The sequence below is a fragment of the Hakea prostrata genome, chromosome 11 (genome assembly GCF_041222555.1).
Source record: "Hakea prostrata isolate BN-2017 chromosome 11, UWA_Hpros_2, whole genome shotgun sequence".
Lineage (NCBI taxonomy): Eukaryota > Viridiplantae > Streptophyta > Magnoliopsida > Proteales > Proteaceae > Hakea > Hakea prostrata.
The window spans coordinates 10,300,556-10,319,782 of NC_142610.1; the positions used below are offsets into that span (position 1 = coordinate 10,300,556).

Below are 19,227 nucleotides of genomic sequence, written 5' to 3' on the forward strand. Positions count from 1 at the left end.
TCCCAATCTACCATTTCCTCAATGGAACTTAATCAATCATTCTTGTGTGTTCTGTGGAAATTGTATCAAATTTGTCTAAGCATATTTTCTTTTCATGTGACTAGACTAAGCGTAACTAGGAGGGCGCAACCTTTGGGATTGAGAGCTGAGCTGCTTTCTCATTGTTCACTGCTTCATCTCTATCAATCTCTTCTCTCAAATTTGGGTATTCATAGACCTTCCCTTTGATGGTTGTTGTCAGTTTTTATCCTTGTTAATTTATTTGGATCTCTGATTTGTGTCCATCTTCCCCTAGTAGATGGGAGGAATATTTGAACAATTCTAGCACTCTCATTCAATGTGTTTGTTCTATGTTCTCTTTACCTGCCTTCTTTTCTCTTAAGATATGATGTATCATTAAACAAATTACATAGCTAAAAAAGGGAAGTGTTTACTAAGGCTGTTTTGTCAATTTGGTTGACAAGAGAAGGAATAGAAATGACAAGAAAAAAACCAACAGATACGGGACCCAAGAGTCAACAGATCTCAGGAGAGAAGGAAAGACAGAAAGGAATGAACACAATGGGGCGAGGAACCACAGACAGTGATCTTTGGATATACCCTCCAAAGAGGGGAACCACAGCGGCCGAGGTCGGCAAATGAAGAACTCTCCAAGACGCCAAACAGATTCACAAATGAAGGTCAGGGGACTTGCTCGAACTCAAAGGAACAAATTGGTAACCAAGAGTGGATCACATATACTTTCCCTAAATTGTAAAACCAAGACACTGCAGAACCCAGAACGATATCTAATCCCAAAATGAAAATATCACCATGGATCTGCAAGGAAAAGATTTCAATTGCCATAACCAGATCAAAAGAACGACCAAAATCAAGACAGTGTGGTCCTAAGCATGGCAATATCTTCTCCAGAAACGCTTGAGAGGGAAAGAGAGAAGAGAAAAAAACCAAATAACTGAAAAAAGAGAGTAAATCAAGTTAAATGCATGTCATTCGTTGTTGTATGAAAATTTCTGTTCACATACAACTGCAGTACAACAGTACATGTCACAGCAATCCCACACTGTCAGAATGTGTCCCAACAGAATAAAGCTTTGGTCCCTCCTAAAACTTATTAGAAAGCAAGGCCAAAGCAAAGATGATACATTTTACATTTCCAGCAACCACATGCCTGGAAGAAGAAATAAACTTAAGTCTACTTCCATTTAGAACCACCAAGTCGAATCACCTCCTCCGTGCTGCTGTCTTTGGGACCCCTATCTGGGCCAGTATAGCCTTTTTGTTCACTTGTATCCCCATATAGATCCCTCAACTTGGCCAGATTGCTAGATGCAGGTGTGGGTGTCTTCTCCTTGTTTACATCTTTAGCTGGACTTGGGTGATGATTGTGGACTTGTTGTAAACTCTGGCTTCGGCTTCGGCTCCGGCTCCGACTCCGACGAGAGCTAGATTCTCTATGCCTGCTACCCTCACGCCGACCCCTCTCATAGTCCCGTCTGCTGCTTTCTCTATCTCCATCAGCATACCTGGACCTGTGATAGTCTCTGCTCTCATAACTTCCATGTCGATCGTACTCATGTTTCCTATCTCTGTTCTTGTCTCTCTCCCTATCCCTATCCCTGTCTCTGTCCCTAACCCTGTCCCTATCCCTCTCACGGTCTTTGTCCCTTTCTCTGTCTCTGCTTCTCTCCCTCTCCCTAGTTCTATCCCGTTCCCTCTCCCGGTCCTTGTCCCTCTCTGAATGGTCACGATCAGAAAATTCACGGCTCCGGCTGCGGTGGCGGCTGGGAGATCCTCGACTATCATCCCCATTGTTTCTGTCATGAGATGGCAGCGTTCGCCTAACTGGTGATGAATCCCTTGTGGATGCACGATGAGGAGCACGCTGACCAAAGGAGACTGAAAGGGCAGCTTTGACAGATGGTGGTCGTCGAGCAGTATCATCAGATCCATGACGGGTAGATTCCCCTGTGACACCAGAGTGCTTGGAAGGAAGATTCATCTTCTCGAGGTTGGCAACAATCTGACGCATGATAGGCACAGGTGTCCGAGGGAAGAGGGTATCGAAGTAGTACTGTTGAAAAACAAGAAGTGAGTACTCCGCCTCCACTGAGGTACAAAAAGAGCAATAGAATCTAGCTACAAATAGTCACAAGAAAGGGAAAGCAAATACAATCAATTGCTTCTTTTTAGGAATTATATTCATGTCCTGAAACTACAAACAGCGTCCACTATTAATTGGCAATCCAAATATGGAAAATGGAAATACGATCCTGTGATCACCAATATCATTCAGCATACAATATCCAATCCAAGCTGCTCAAGCCACCAACAAATAAACTAAATCAATAATCTATTGGGAAGGACTTGGTTGAGTGATGAGGAATTGTAGTATGATCAAATCTGAAAAACTAAAGAAAAGGCACTATCTAACTTTCATTCAGAAAAAACACAACCCAATACAAATAGGTTCATGAAACAAAATTTTCACATCTTACTTTTTTTATGGGTTAACCCTTAGCCCACCCGCCCACCACCCCCACTAAAAGAAGGTAAAAAGGGCCATCGTCATCTTTTCTCATGAATTCATACCATAAAAAAACTCTCCAATCTACAAAAATCTTCATTACAATTTTATCTACCAATATAGACACTACTGCATTGTATGGCCAGTAAGGGAGGGGTGTATCTGTTGATAGGTGTTGACAACATTAACAATGAACAGTAACAGTGACTGAAGATAACTTGCATAACAGAAGGGCAATTTTACAGAAGCATCAGCGTTAGCAATTCTGTATGTTCAGCAACAAATCCATCTGTGAACCAAGCATATTTTTATGGTGCCAAGGAATACCACAGCAATGACAAGTTGCTTTGACACCCATGCAATACATTGGAGAGGCCATGAAGATGCCCTATCACACACCTAATGCATAAATGGTCAAAATTCAGAACAAGTGGAGAGTAAGATCATTTGGTTTTGGCCTTGAGTGCATTAGCATTTTCAGCAAGTGGGTGCTATTCAATAATTGTTTCCAAGTCAAAATGTTAGGATGCCAAAGGTTCTTTGGAAATTGAAAGGAAAAAAAAAGAAGAAGAGAGGACAGCCCATAGAGTTAAAGGCAAAAGTAACTTCAAACTTCAGGAAAAAAAATACAACCATGTGATTGCAATGCATGGCTTTGCAGAAAAGACTTGTATGAAGGTCAAAAGCAACAGAAACAATATAAAGTGTTAACAAAAATAAAATAAAAGAAAAGAAAAGGAGAGGACCTCCATAGGCACCACTTGTGACGATATATTGTTATCCATATTCTGGATTGGCTAAAAAAGGCTTGTGCCTTAACAATCTAAAATAGGTTCCATTAACTTGCCATCTTAAACACTCAATTACCCGTATAAAACTAAACAATTATAAAACTAAAACCCTAGCAACACCAATCAATGGCATTGAAGGGCTGAACCATCCCTCAGGCTTGTCTAAATTGGAATCACCCCCCCCCCCCTAACATGTTACAAATCCCAGAATAACTTTTGTCTGGAACAGTAATTGTCCGGACCAAGGCAGATTTTAATAGCACAGACATGCATGTGAACTTGCTCCAAATGTCCCAACCATTTTACAATGTCAAATGATAAATGAAAACAATCAAACAAGTCACAACAATCTAGAATAAGAAGAGAATTACAGAGGATAGTGATGTCATAGCCTCATAGCCAGTAACCCTACCACTGGATCCAAAAGCTGATCTGTAACAAATTTCACACATCAAAGGTCATTGAACCAGGACAACCAGAGTCAAGTAACTTGCCATCAGAGTGCAATTACAGTAACTTACTAAGAAGCAAACCATGACACCTGGATGCATCAAAATGGGAATCATGTCATGTCCAACACTTCTATTTTTCATAGAAATCATGCACTGGATGGTTTGATCACCCATGCCACTGCCATATGCTAATATAGTAGAAATTAAAGTTTTTTGCAAAAATTAGGCAGCCTTTTAAGGGCCAGAAATTATGCTCTAAATCTTCTATGTACTAGATAGATGGAAGTCATATTATACAAAATTAGTAAAGATGGTGATACCAGTCAACAATATATTCTGTATAATCTCTCTCATGATACATATGCCAAAATTTATCAAATTCATAGCACAGTGCCAAGCAGTTGGTCACCTTTCTCTTTACAAAATAACAGAGCAGAAAATAAACAGCTTATACAATATTCAAAGACCTTACACAACTACATATAAGTACTTGTCTGTTATATTGTACTTGAGAAACCCTCCCCCACCCGCATCCACCAGAAAAAAAGAAAAACAACCAACACATTTGCGTGCACGAAGAAAAGAGGGGGGTTTGTCTGCTGGAACAGGGGAAGATTTTAGTGAACCGAAGCATCATTCAGCCAAATCCCAATATTCATTGCTATACCATATTTTGCTCCGTTATACTCAATGGACAAGGTAGTAGTAGATCCAGCCATTACTATCAAAGCTATTGGACATCAATGTTATCGGAGTGTGCCTCTTCATGAGGGTGATTTAAGTGCAACGAAAAGTACTGGTGGTTTGCAAAGCATCTGGTTTACCATACAACCATCTCCAGACAGGCCCCAGGGTCAACCCGAGAATTCTCACCCAAATCTACCTTTACGGAAGACTCAGACAAAGTCCAGAGAGATTCTGCGCTTGGGCGCACCGACAGTCAACTATTCCATTACTCCTTTCCAGGCCTCTCATAGATGAATACCGACTCCGTCCACTCTTACTGTGAGGGAGCATCAGCCAGTTGGCATTGCGTCAACCCCCAGGGTACTATTCGACTTGGGAGTAGTTCGGCCATCAAGCTACTTTGTGAGGTAGGGACCAGACTGGTGACTGTTGCTCTTGTTATAAAAGCATATGTGAAAGTTAAGTAATGCCGAGCCAGGAGATCTTCACTTGGATCGTTACAATGCTCGTTGGATCGTTACAATGCTCGTTGAACTGTCCAAGTAGAAGTAAGCTTCATTTTCTTCAAAAAGAGATTGTAGATAGACCGATAGCTGCAGCTAGGACTGCTTACACTATTTCTGATCCATACTCATAATAATAGAATTCTAATAGGCTTGTTCCGCTGAAGTTACCCTACCCTGCAGCTTCAGGCTTCAAAGCCTTTTTCCCCCAAAGCCCTAATTTTATTCCCCTTTCATAACAAGCTCATTTACCAGCCTAAAACAAGCTCATTTACCTGGAGCTGGAAAGAAAGAAAGCACAGCTTAGCATACTTGGGAAGCAGGTCAAGATGCGTCCCAGTCCAACAATCTGGACTTGTATACTTTCCTCCTTTCTATCTGGTAATATCTTGTGATAAAACCATCCCATCAGCCTTAGGGGCATCTCGCCTTAACTCATAATTTTAGAAAGTAAGGACATGGGACTAACCCAATTTTCAAAAAGCCGAGCAAAACCACTCTATCTATTTCTTTATTGCAGAAAAGCATTCCCTCAAGTGGGGGTCTACTAGAATTCTAACACCACATTTCATGGGTTTTTTTCCCGCTTCCTGCCCTATCTTTAGCTGTCTAGATGGATTGTTCCCCTCTCTCTAAGGGTCATGAGTTGGAGCTTTCCTATTCTACTCTAAGTAGAGTTCTACTTGTAAAGAGTAACCAGCTTTTCAGATTTGAGTCCCCGCCTTTTTGAAGATCAGGTTCGAGGTTTTGGTTACAAACTAGATTAAGATTTGAAACCGTGCAATTTTCAGATGAAAACTTGGACAGCTTCAGTTACTAATTTTGGTTAATGGTTTCAAGGCTTTAATACCCAATTTAATTCCTGAAACTCTTATGAAGCCCTGTTTAAAGGTTCCTTTGAACAATATTAAAGAAAAAAAAACAAAACGCACACACATTTTTTTTATGCTTTACACATAATTATGTCATGCATTATACAATAAATTTAGTAAAAGAACACAAGTAATCCAACTGAAACAACTAAATGATGCTTTACAATGAATAAGGAATACAACAAACTATTTAATAATTATCAAATGTTATAAATGGTCCCCAATAAATATATGGAGTGATTTGACCAAAAATCACTTGCTAAACTATCCTGACAATCAAACCATGGATGAAATTTCATGGGAACTATGAAATTTCTATAGGAATCTATACAAAAAGGTTGACCAAAACAATACCAAAATCCAAAAAACAGTCAAAAATTTGCCGAAACCAGAAAAATAATTAACAAAACATAGTAAGACCCATGTACTGCACCTAGTTTGACTTCAACCTTTGACTAAGCCCAAAAATTTCATGAAATTTCAGTTATCCCAACTGAAATTTGGAACATTTTTGCAATAATGTTTTAACATATCAATGTTGTTCTACTCTGCAGAAGAAGAAAAAAAGTGAAGCAAAAGTTTTGTTGCACATAGTGATGCAGTTCAAAATGTCTAGGCGGATCAATGTGGCCCATGGATGAATTCTATGGACATTAGGCTACTTATTTTTTTGGGTTTATGGATATAATCGATCTAGTATATAAACCCATAGAGTGGGGGTAATGCTAGCATACAGGATTAGTAGTTAACATTAGTATTTGGCTTAGACTAGGACAGTTAACAATTGATGAGAATTTATTTGAATACATTTATGTTATTAAGTCTTTTAGAGTGACCAAGTCCTTTTTGGGTAAAATTAGGAAATCTCGAAGTACGTAATGCATTCCCTGTCAATTAAGGGTAACTGGAAGAAAGAAAGAAAAGAGTATTTTTTCTAGAGGTGTTTTGATGCTGTTTGACAGTGCATACAAGACTGCTTATCCCAATTCTGATTTCTTCTCTTCCTTCTTCTCTATTCTTTCCTAAGAGCTCCTTCTAATCTTCTAACCCAAATCCTCCTACTTCTTCGAAACCTTTTGAACTGAGATCCTAGAGGGATGGCCCCTAGTTGATCCTATTCAATCTAGAGCTACATCAAGGAAACTGGGTTATCTTCCATAGAAATAATTAAGGTTCAGATCATATACGTATTTGGCTTTTGGTTCCATGGATTTGATTTGTAACTTGCCAATTTGATGAGCCAAAATATAGTAGGAAAATGGGATTGGTTTCATTAGTTTAGTCAGAGTCCTATTTGTAATCTTTTCCTTTATTAATTCAGTTTCCTAGACAGTTTAGGTACCTAAAAGGTTAGGAATTCAATTAGGCCTTTCCATTTTAGTAAAGGAATATATTTTGGAGTCCATTTACAATTTGGATTTATAGTTTTGAGTTTAAAACTGTCAGCCAATAGGCTATAAATATAGATGCAATTGATCCAAGTATTGATGAATTAAATTTTGAGTTTTATTGCTATCAGTGAGGTACAAAGAAATAGCATCCTCCAAAACCCCCCCCCCCCCCCCCCCAAAAAAAATAGCATCTCCCACCCCCACCCTTTTTTCTTTTCTTTCTCTCCATCTCTCTAATGCAATTTTCTTCTTCATTTGTTGCTGGACATTTCAACAAGGTCAAGGCTTTCTCCAAGCATTCCACCTGTTGTTCTTCGGACCAGCACTACATTAGATCACCCCATCCCAGCTTCCAACCATCTAAATTCCCCAATCATAATTTCATTTTTCCCTTTCTCTTTTCCACATCTGAGCAGAAAAAAGACCCAAATTTCAAACTTAGATCTACACCAATTTGATGGTTAGAACATCCCAAACTTGAGGGGTCAACTCCACCAATTACCATAATGTACGTTCTCCTGTACCCATGAAACTACCCCAGAATCCTAATCTTTTGAATTGGGATCTCGGAAGACTGGCCCTTGTTAATCCTATTCAATCTAGGGCAATATCACATTGTCTCCTGTCAAATGAAGTGTCACACATATGAAACATTTTGAACTAAAGTAACAATGCCAATCAAACCAACACTATGACCCTGCTGCGGAACAATATAAAGAATATAACATTAGCAACAGAAAATTACTTCAATAAGTTACACGTTTACCAAAACTTTCAACCCACTTGAACGGTGACCTGGATTCGAGCTGTTGATATAGTTGAATCCATATCAAGCTCAGATACTTAAATCAGTGATCTCAAATAATGATCACATATTAGACCTTCTTCTTGTATTATTTTCCATACATAAATCCTAGGATCTGGGATCTCAAATAATGATCATAATACATCTTATACCTTCTTGTACTATTTTGTAGATTTATGACATGCAAACCTTCTGTATCCATCCAACCTAAACTCTGTGCACCTCATTCAAAAGCACTTTCTAGATCCCTCTCCAACCTTAACACCATCAATGGGCTGTTAATGATAAAAGCATAGCTGCCATTTTACTCAGTGGTTAAGTTAAATAAAAACCAATTATGAATTACCAAATTGCCCTCCTAAAAAAGCCATGCATTGTTGTTCTTGCCTTTCCCCGGTCTTTTTCGCTTCCTCCAGTCCCCTCACAGAAGGGTTTATCAGCTGCTAGAAGAGACCCATTGAGATGCGCTGGAGGCGATTGTCCTTGCCCGCCTGAAGGTCAATCTGATCAAAACTTCAGCTGCTTCTCGATCTAGATTCCTTAGGCAAAGAGAGAGAGAGAGAGAGAGAGAGAGAGAGAGAGAGAGAGAAACTGATCTAAAATTAAAATTGCACGTGAAGCCAAAAGCAAAAAATCGACATCTAAACGGACGTCTATCGAATCTGAACCAACAACCAGCATGTGGCCAAAGCCAATAAGTCGAGCCAATTGGAAAAAGAAAATTCTTCCAAGTCTGCATCAAAGCCTGATGTTCAATCTTCAAAATCTGATTTTTAGTCTTCAAAGTCCCCCTTTTTTATGCTAATAAAAAAAATCTTCAAATTCACTTTTTAAATCTGCTTCAAAGTAAGCAGCTTCTAAGTCATCTAAGTCTAATGCTAGTCCTTCTGTTGGTCTATATTTAGTAAGAATTTGATTTACCTTCCCTTTCTTGAATTTGATGGTACCAAAAGGTTGAGAAAGCTTGCTTTCAAGAGGTTTTTTTTTCTCAGATTCAGAATAGGTTGGTTTGCAGGCCAAAAGGGTTGTTTGGAAGATGAGAATGCAACAGAATTGAGTAAGAGAAGAAGTATATTTGGCATCGTTGCAGTCGGTTCCCTCTAAAGCCGGTAAGCATAGAAAGAGAGTCATTGTGTTGTTTGAAGAAAGAAGGAATACCCTGGTTCAAATTTGAAAATAGAACAAAAGGGGGAAAATGGTCATAATACGCATGTAAGGGTATATAATCATCATTACCAAAAAAAATTGAATTACAACCATTACTCGGTAATGCCCTTTGACGGTGTTAAGATTGGAGGGGGAATCCATAAGGTTAGCTTTCTGAAGGGGGCGCACATATAAAACTCTATTTTCTATGCATAAATCCTTGGATCTCAAAGCCAGTTTGGAACAACATGGTGCCACGATAGTTTTTCCCTTTTGTTCAAGTAAATAGGTTGACCATATGCTAACTTCGAACGCAAATTTAGATTCGACTGAAAAACTTTCAGCCGTATTTATCTTGGATGGTCTAAAGATGAACCGAAAAAAGGAGACTAATGCAAAGTACTACACAATAAGCAAATTGAGATTTCAATATTTGACTGAAGATATCAATAGTTTAAACAAAAACACACAAAGAACTGTGACAACACATCAGTTTCATCACCCTTTGTTTGACAGAGAACCACATTTATTAATAAAGTTACCCAGGACAACAACAGATCATTTTATGCTTTGCCACCGCAATGACCATAAGACTGCAAGCACTAACGAGCACATGCATCAGGGAACAATAGCCATTTGATTTCTAGCCTTAACTTTAGGAGAAATCATTTGTAAACATACATGCAGAGTGCAAATAGTTCCAAAATTTAATAATGCTTGAACCTAAAACTTAGTAGGGGAATTTCTAGTGTAGAGAAAATGGAAAATCAAGTGAGCAGTAAAATAATATATTATACATTTCAAAGAATGGAAGAAGTTAATGGCAACTCACCTGTCCAAGAAGCAAATCACGCACATATACCCCCATTGTTGTCATCCGACCATTTGATCCTGGTGAAAATTCCTGAAAGAAAATCATGAACATAAGAAACTTAGCAAATCTCAAAATAATAAAATGATATATTAAAAATTTTCTTCCGTGAATGTTGTCTGCATTCAACATGCCAATTCCCAAAAGACATTCAGCCAACATTACCCACAACTAGTGTCAGTGGTGAAAAAGCATAGGTGAGCCTGGGTAACCACATCAGCGACCAGGAAGTCAATATGTGATACCCAAAAATGTAGGTAAGGCATTTCAAAAGTACCAAAAATAAGGAATCCTGATCACAGCAAACACATGCTAGTTAGTGCCTTAGATTCCTTTTCACTCACCAAGTGGCCCCCAATACTACTATCCACTTAGTGCCTATGGTAGCAGATCTATAGACAAGGGCAGGAATCTAAATTGCAGGGTTGATAACCGGAAATCCCGTGTGCAATGCTTAAAATTCTTAAAATTAAGGACCAAGGATTGGGTAATGAAATATGGATAAAACAGAGAATGTAAAGAAATACGAAGACAGGCTCAATACAAAAACCAAATGGGATACATAGGAACACTGGTGATCCACCAACTCAAAGCTTTTGGAAGGGATCTATGATCTCCAAACATGGTTAACCATAACCCTACAAAGGCTCCAGAAAAGATGTCACACAATTCATATCCATAAAGACAGATGCAGAAACTAAGACTAATAAATAAGCACTTTAATCTTTAGTCTTCGAAAAACGCATTCAAAGGCTGATTTTTTTTTTTTTTTGACCATATCATCTGCATACCTTCTAGCATAACCATTCAAACCTGGTTGCAATCTAAACAGATGATTTTTTTAATTTACCCTTTTACCCGTCCTATTCCTACTAGGAATCCTCTAATGTCCAAATTTAAGTTGGTCCTAAATGAGAACTTGGAAGAACTATTTCCATTGATCCTATTCAATATAGAACAACATCATTGGTGGCAGGAACAAACTAGGGATGGTTACGAAGCAAATGAAGTTGTTTGGCAGAAAGAAAACCCTATTAAAAAATGTTGGGAGAGGGTGGTCATAGATCCCGTCCATCTTCAGCAAGCCACCTTCCTTTCATTGTGTGAAGATAGCCATTTTATGCCTCAACCGATCTCTATGCTCAGATCAGGGAATCTATCCATTTCCACAAAAAAGCTAAATGAAATCCAAGTATCATATATTTGAATTATGGTGATGTGTGCACACGAAATTGCCCCTTGGCCGAAACCCTAAGTGGAGCCCACAAGATGCACCTAAGAAGCCTTCCTAGGCCAGAAGAACCCTCCCTAGAAGGAATATTTTGTGTATTTTCAGAAATATTTAGTCACCAGTCCACGTTGGTTAAGAAGTCTTAATTTGAGTTAGTAGTCAAGTTAGTAGTTGAGTCCTTACTCCTTAGTTCTTTCAAAGTCTAGAACATGTGGCAAATAGAGTTTTACTTAATAGAATTTAGCATGTGTTTATTAGAGTTTTAAGTTATTTAGACTTTTATTTCAGCATGTGTCCATTGGGGACCCTTGGATGTTTTAATTTTTATTTCAATGGGTGAAATTATGTGATGGGATCCTAATTTATAAAGGAATCTCACTTATACTTAAGGTCTTTTAGTAGACTATAAATAAGAGCCTACTCTTTCTTTATAAAAGTTTGATTATGTGAATAAGAAATTGAGTTTTGGAGGATCGTAGTTCCTATTTGAGGGAGCCACGGAAGAATCTGAGAAAGCATTCTTCTTCAATAGTTAGCAACCTATCTAGCATTCTTCTTCCACAACTCCAGCACCCACCTTCAAGCATTCAACCTTCAATTCCACGAAGTACAGTGAGCATGCAACCTGCAGACATCAGTTCAGCTCAAACCCAGGTAGGTACAACAGCCTAGCAGCCATCGCACCCCTTTCCCCCCAGTCCTCCTGTTTGCACAACCCTAAAAACCCGACCACCCCTTGCTATCACACCCCTGGCAGCAGCCCTTGACAGACCCTAGTTCCCTCCCCAGCCCTCAACAACTCTGCCTGGTCACTCCCACACCCCTACCCTACTGCCCCTTCTTTTCCCTCTCTTCTAATCATCGCAACACCCCCTCCCCTGTTTTGGCTTGCGGCAGACCTCAAACATAAAAATAAAAAGCAGAAAAAGAAACGAAGAAAAAAGAAAGAACAGAAAAGAAAAGAGAAGAAAGGAAAGCTTCAAGAAAGATTTCTCAAAGATCCATCCCATATTGATCATTCCCTAATTTTTCCCTTTTCAAATTATCATGTATTTGGATCTTCATCTTGGTTATCCATTCCCCATTGTTCTGTTACCATCCCACAAAGATTGATAACACCCTACTTTTCCCTTTCCTTCCCAATTATCCCAACCATATAGTTTTGATAAAACCCTACAACCCATAGGTTCCCTTAAAATTATTAGATTAGTTGCTGGAAGATTCTGGGCAAACACATAAATCTAGGGAAATTATTCTATAAACACTAACCCTAGAATTGGGTTTACATCAGGGACATTCAAAGTCATGAATCAATGTCAACTTTATATGTTTCGAGGAAAAGTAGTCACCACAAATGTGAAATAAAAGCATTGAAAGTCATGAATTTGGTACATAGGTGTAACTCATTTTTAAATCTATCTACTAATTCTAGTAACCATAAAGGTCAGTCTTGGACAAGTATGTCAATGATATTCAAAGCTAACAGCACCAACAATGGAACATGGTGGGAGATCCCGCGAGATCTCGCAAGATATCTCGTTTTTTCAAGTAGGCAAGATGAGATGGAGGTTGACAGTAGAGAGTTGGGATATCTTGCCATATCTCGCCCGGATCTCGCCTGGAACTCTCAATTTTTGTCTTTGTTGTGGATTTCGGCTGAATTTTCACTTGCAACTACTCTTAGCACATCTACAACATCAAAGGAAGATCAATCATTCTCTGCTTGTCATATGAACTTATGATTTAATGACTTATATAGAACTTTTAATGGTAGTATAATTTTATTATTCTATTCTTGAAAATTGAGATTGTGATACTCATATGGATTAAATTTTGATAACATTTAGGTTACTTGATGCATTTGATACACTTGCTTTTCATTTATATGCCTTAAAGGTTCTATATTATATATTGTACAACCTTACATTCCCTAATCCTGCAACATTTCGGTTTCACATTATGGGTAGACTTAGAAATCATGCTTAGTGTTGTTTTCTGACAAATCCAAGGCCACCAATGTGTTCAAAAGGCCTTAAATAGTTTAAATACAAAGTTTCAACCCAATTGGGACCCTAAAACCCACCGAGTTGAAGCAAAAAACTGTCTATCTCGACCGAGATCTCGCCAAGATGGTCAAGATCTCGGTTTTTCAAGGTCGAGAGCGAGATCTTCTACCATGCGATGGAAGTAAACCATGTAATACATTTAAGAGTTTAAGTAGAACAGTACACGTTTAAAAAACTCTAGAATCTAACAGCCCCTACAGAAACAAGCAGGCTGGTAACAACCCCGCACCCCCAAAAGAAAAAAGAAAAAGAAAAAAGGAAAAGGAAAAGGACACCAAAATTTTAAGAAGAAATTCCAAAGACAATGATAACTAAGAAAATGGTGGAATACAATATGAGTGTAAGATTTGGTAAGTACCTCTTCATCTTTAAGGTAAGGCTCAAACCAGTTCCACAAAGTTTTTGAGTCAGCTACATATCTTAAGTAGAGGAATCCAATCTGCAATAACATACGAGCATGAGAAACATACAAAGACGCAAGGTACCAAAGTCAGTTCCCAGTCACAGATAATAATGTAGAAGAGTGTACTGTTGTACACCAGGAAACGGTAGTCCAACAAAATTCAGACAGGAAATAATAAATTCTAAAGAAAACTCCTAACAATACAGCTATGCCAGCTTTAAATTCGGATAATATATCCATCTCGGAAGTCAAGATAAACAAAGAAGAATTAAAGAACTTGTATTAGGCGGAAGAATACATTTGTAACGAGCTAACTATCCTAACCATCAATATAAGAACTTTGGGAAGAAAGACACTTACTGCTCTAATATAAGGAGAATCAGAGTGTTTCAAGAGCCCATGCATTTGCTTGACAGTGAGCTTCATAGTGAAAAACTTGTACAGAAGGCAGAATGCTGTCGAAGGACCTCTACAGTTTCCGGTCATCCATGGCTCCACATGATCAACTTGATTATAAATCTCATCTATAACTTCATGATAAGTCTTCAATCTGTAAAGCTCTTTAAAATAATCCGAAGAAAGGATGTTCATACACAAGACTTTCTCCAACAAAGAATCAATTGGCTTCCCAGAAGTCTGTATCTCCATTAACTCACAGCAAGATAAGCAAATTTTAGCTTTTCCAAAGAAACCCACTTCTAGACACAGCCGAACTCAACCAAAGAAAATAAATTTTTCAGAACAAAGGGCATCCCAAAACCGTCTTCAACAACTTTGAATTCGACACCCAAGAAAGCATAGCGACATTGGAAAGCTTAAAAGAATCTGCAACGAAATGCATAAATGCAAATTTTTAGAGAACCATATCACTTAATAAAGGAAAGATTACTCATCATAATATCCAACAAGCTTATTCAAAAGAAATAACACTTCAATAGATAGAAGATCTTCTAACCTTTGAAATAGGATAACCCGCAGTGACTTTAGGGTTTCAAAGATGAAAAAGAGAAGGGAGTAGACCGTTGCTTTGGGACTGGATTGAAGATGAATAAACCCTAGTTCACCCCTTCAACGTCTCTCTCCCTTCTGTGTGAATGTTTCGATTCGATTTCGGAATGGAGCAAATAAGAGAGCTTTCTTTGAGAGGTGTTTTGACCTAAGCTATTCGATTTCGATGTAACGCGTTTCGTCTTTTGCATTAAAGTCGTCAAGACTTCGTTGGTAATTAAGGGGTTAAAGACATGATTTAAAAGTGTCCACGGTACGGTACGATACGATATAGCCGATACGATACATATCGATCATCTATCGTTTCTTTTTTTTTTTTTAATAGCTTCTCTTTCTCTTTTATATGTTTTTATTTTTTATTTTTTATTTTTATTTTTTTGCTTAATGATGGGTTAGTTGAGCCAAACTCCCATGAGAAGTCTTCAGTTCGTATCCATCTAGTGTCACCTATATAAACTCACCGGCTAAAAAAAAAGAGTTTTTTTTTTTTGCTCAAAACGTAAAGAGAATTATATTAATCCCTCGAGTAACAACTGTAGAAGTTAACAAAGTTATTTACAATAAACTGAGGTAGAATATCCACCAAGACCTGACTAAATTAAACTGTAAATAATTAGCAAACCTGTTATTATTCCTATCAACACAATGAAACTCTAAACATGAAAAACCAAAGCGAAGCTTATGGATTTCATGAATAGACTCCAACACAACCAATCAAGAGAGAAATTCAGTCCATTGAGGGCTTTAACAATAGCCTCAGAATCAGAAAAAAGAGTGACTATCAATGTGGAGAGAGTGTGGTAGCATCAATCCATCATGCACAGCCTCTAACTCAGCCATTGCAATATAAACAACTCTGCAGTTCTTGCACTGGGCAGCAATGAAAGACCTAAAATGATCCCATCTAATGACACCCCGGCCCCCTTTGTTTCAGTGTTTGTCACACACGCCATTAACATTGATCATGAAAGTGTTTTATTCAATAGGATCAAGAGCAACAGTAAAAGATTCAGCAACATTGGTCTCAAGTAAAGCATTCAATAGCTGCAAAATTTATGCTACCTGTGAAGAGAAGACATGCCTTGGAAAAGGGCTAAGCTCCTAGATTGCCAAATACACTGGCAAAGTGAGCTCCAAATGGTATCAATAGGCCAATCCACAGAATTATTGAATCTAGAGTATAGGAAACTAATCCAGTCAAATATAGAAGAGCTATTGAAATCACTTGTGTCTAGCCTAAGAAGTGATAAAGACCAACAGTCCTTAATGTATTTACAATGAAATAGAGCATGTACAAGAGTTTCTCTCCATAAGGCACATAAAAGACAAAGGGTAGTAGGAGCATGTTTCCAACAAAAAGAGAATGTCACTCACGGCAATGGCTTCATGTGAGGCCCTCCAAATGAAGTGTTTAATTTTTGGAGAGTGAGAATAGCCCACACATCTATCCAAAGGGAGGGGGTTGAAGATGAAGAGGCTACATGACTTTGACAATCTAAAATTGCAACACAGAAAGGATATGTTGATTTGACTATGAAATTCCCTTGTTTGATTTCCCCTATAGCCATGCGTCATTTGCATTAGCTGATAAAATGGGCAAAGCCAAAACATCCTCTACTTCCTGAGATGAGAATAAAGAATGCAAGAGGAGGGTATTCCATTGTAGGGTATTCAAGTTGATAAGTTTACTCACATGATTGGGTCCAAAAGGCACTGGGGCACAAGTGATCCTCTTAGTAGGTAAAGAGGGTATCCAAGGGTCTCGGTATATTCTAATCGTTTCCCATTACCTACTTGTCTCACCAAATCGGGCAATAGAAGGTCTTTGCCTGGCAATATGCTCCTCCATACCCAGGAGCAATTTCTAGGGAGTACAACATCTAAAATATGATCATTTTTAAGATACTTTGCACTAACTACTTGAGCTCATAGAGATCAGGCTTAGCGAAAAGTCTCCAACATTGTATGGCTAACAAAGCCCTATTAAAACATTTGAGATCCCTAAAGCCTAGGCCCCCCTCAATTTTCTTTTTGCACAAAGTTTTCCATTTCACCCACATAATATCCTTACCCTTGTCATTCTTCCACCATAAGTCCCTAATCAATTGTTCAATTTTTTTTGGCAAATATCACTAGGCATTGAAAAACAAGCCATGGCATAGATGGGCAGGACAAAAGCCACTGCTTTGACAAGGACTTCCTTTTCAACTAAGGAAAGGAGTTTTGGCCTCCAGCCAAACAAGTTGGTTTTCAACCTATCAAGTCTAAAAGAGAAAGTTTGAGTCTTAAATTTACTAATGGATGAAGGTAGTCTTAAGTAGATGCTATAAGAGGGTACTTCCTAAATATACATGATGGAGGAGATGTCAACCAGTGGTGGTTGAGGAGTTATGGGACTAAAAACCACTCCAAATTTTGCCGAGTTGATGTGAAGGCAGATATTTGTTCATAATCTTGTAAAATAACATTAATCAGTGATGCATTTTGAACAGTGGTAGGGGCAAAAAGCATACCATCGCCAGCAAAGAAAAAAGGGCAAATTACATATAGACCCCCTGGATTTGTAATCAATTACATCTACTACCCCTAGAAAAAAAAACCAATTACAAATATCCCCCTACTGTTAAATATTAAAGCTAAATGATGATGTTATCACTAAACAAATAGTTGAAATACCAATTTTACCCTTTATATTCAAGTATTTCTTTTACAATACCAATTCTATCATAATCTCTCTATTTTATTCTCTTTCCTCTATACTCTTCACCGACCTTCTCCTTCTTTAGCTTAGGTAGCACCGGCATAACTAATGGACCAACAAACAAAGAATCCAGGCCAAAAAAAATGGAGGGAGTTAGAAAGACCCCTAATCAAGGGGCGAACTTCACCGGTTTGTTGGTTGCCGAAACCAGCAAAACGGCGAAATCTCATTGAGATTTCGCCAATAGTTCGTAAATAGGTTCATCGACAGTTGAGCCCATTCGAATCTTCCGATCTATATATTTTTTCCTTTTTCTTCACAAAGTAGGAACATCAAAATCCAACACCATAAGGGGAAGAGGAGTAGCAAAGGAGCAGCAAGAGAAGCAGTTAGATTTCTGGAAAAAAAAATTTGCCATTTCATTAGATCTTTGCAAATAAATCTTCAACTCACCGGAGATGGAGATGAGAGTGCTCCGTTTGGCTTCTTCATCAAAAGACAATGTAATGTAAAACATTAATGAAGACAAGACAAATTACTGAAAGATGATTTTTTTAATGGTAGTTGATAAGACAAGTGAGAAAAAAAAAGAGAATAAAATAACGAACATGAATAACAAGAGAAAGTGAGACAAAAGAGAGTAGAATAACGTGAATCACAAGTAAACCCTAGGGTGAAGTGCACATTAATTACATAAGCCACGTTTGAATCTTCACCACCATACATTCTTTTTTTTTTTTATTTGCAGCACCCAACCCAAGATGACATGAGAAAGGGAGAGGGGTTGGCGAGAAATCACAAAAAAAAATCACCATATCTCATGAAATTTCTATTAAAAAAGCAAGATATCACCGAAACTTGGCGATTTTTCCTACCCTACCCCTAATGTTCCGGTGTCCAATGGTCAAAAAAACCAGCCAAAGGCTGAAGGGTTAGGGTTGTCCTTTTCTTTCGTTTGGTTTGGAAAATGAGTGAGGAGAATGCAACCAAGACCTGATTTTCAAAGCTGTTAGCTTAAGTCAAAGGATCTAAAGGATCTTTTGCCGCCATCTCAAGCACAAACGGATCAAGCCAAATTCCCACCTTCCATTGGCCTTAAGAGACAAACAAAATCTACTCGCAATCAAGAGACGAACAATTTTCTTTTTTATCAAGAATGGAACATCTGACGACCTCAGAATGAGAAATTCCAGTTGACTATTTGATCTAAACTGAAAAAGTGAGCAACCCTCATGATTCAAGTTGAACCGAACGAAGAGGGGGGGGGGGAATGAGGGAATTTGGGAAAGGGAGCGCCTGTCCCAATAAGAAGTTGGAGTGGAGGAATGTCGAGATGTGAGGAAAGTGAGTGGCGGTTGAAGGTGAAGGTGAGTAAGCCATATACATGTTGGATTACTCTCTTTTTTTTTTTTTTTTCTTTCCCATATTGGCGAGATTGGCGTCAGATCTCAACTAGATCTTGGCGAAATGGCAAATGACCTGAGTGAGAACCTACGCAACCCTAACCTTACGACCTTTGACTGGTTGCTTACCATTGGACCCTTGAATCCTAGGGTTTTCCTGCTCCCTCCTCCATTTTTACCTACCTAGATTCTTATTTTCCGGCCCATCAGATACTACCGGAGCCAAAGGAGGAGAAGAAGGAGAAGGCTGATGAAGAGTAGAGAGGAAAGAGAATAAAATAAGGACATAAAATTGGCATTGTATAAAAATACTTGAATGTAAAAGGGGAGAATTAGTATTTTACCTAATTGTTTAGTGATAACATCAACA

The 19,227-nt window shown here is 38.3% G+C and overlaps 1 protein-coding gene across 1 annotated transcript; it reads right to left on the bottom strand.

The window, feature by feature from the left end:
* Window positions 1-712: 712 nt before the first annotated feature.
* ATSRL1 (PRP38 family protein) lies at window positions 713-14,943 on the bottom strand. The gene is made up of 5 exons (XM_089140030.1): window positions 14,701-14,943; window positions 14,106-14,570; window positions 13,701-13,781; window positions 10,007-10,078; window positions 713-2,074 (listed from the first exon to the last, which is right to left on the bottom strand). The coding sequence occupies exons 2-5, from the start codon at window positions 14,391-14,393 to the stop codon at window positions 1,196-1,198; spliced, it is 1,320 nt and encodes a 439-aa protein (XP_088996156.1). The 5' UTR covers window positions 14,394-14,570; window positions 14,701-14,943; the 3' UTR covers window positions 713-1,195.
* Between the last annotated feature and the right edge of the window lie 4,284 nt (window positions 14,944-19,227).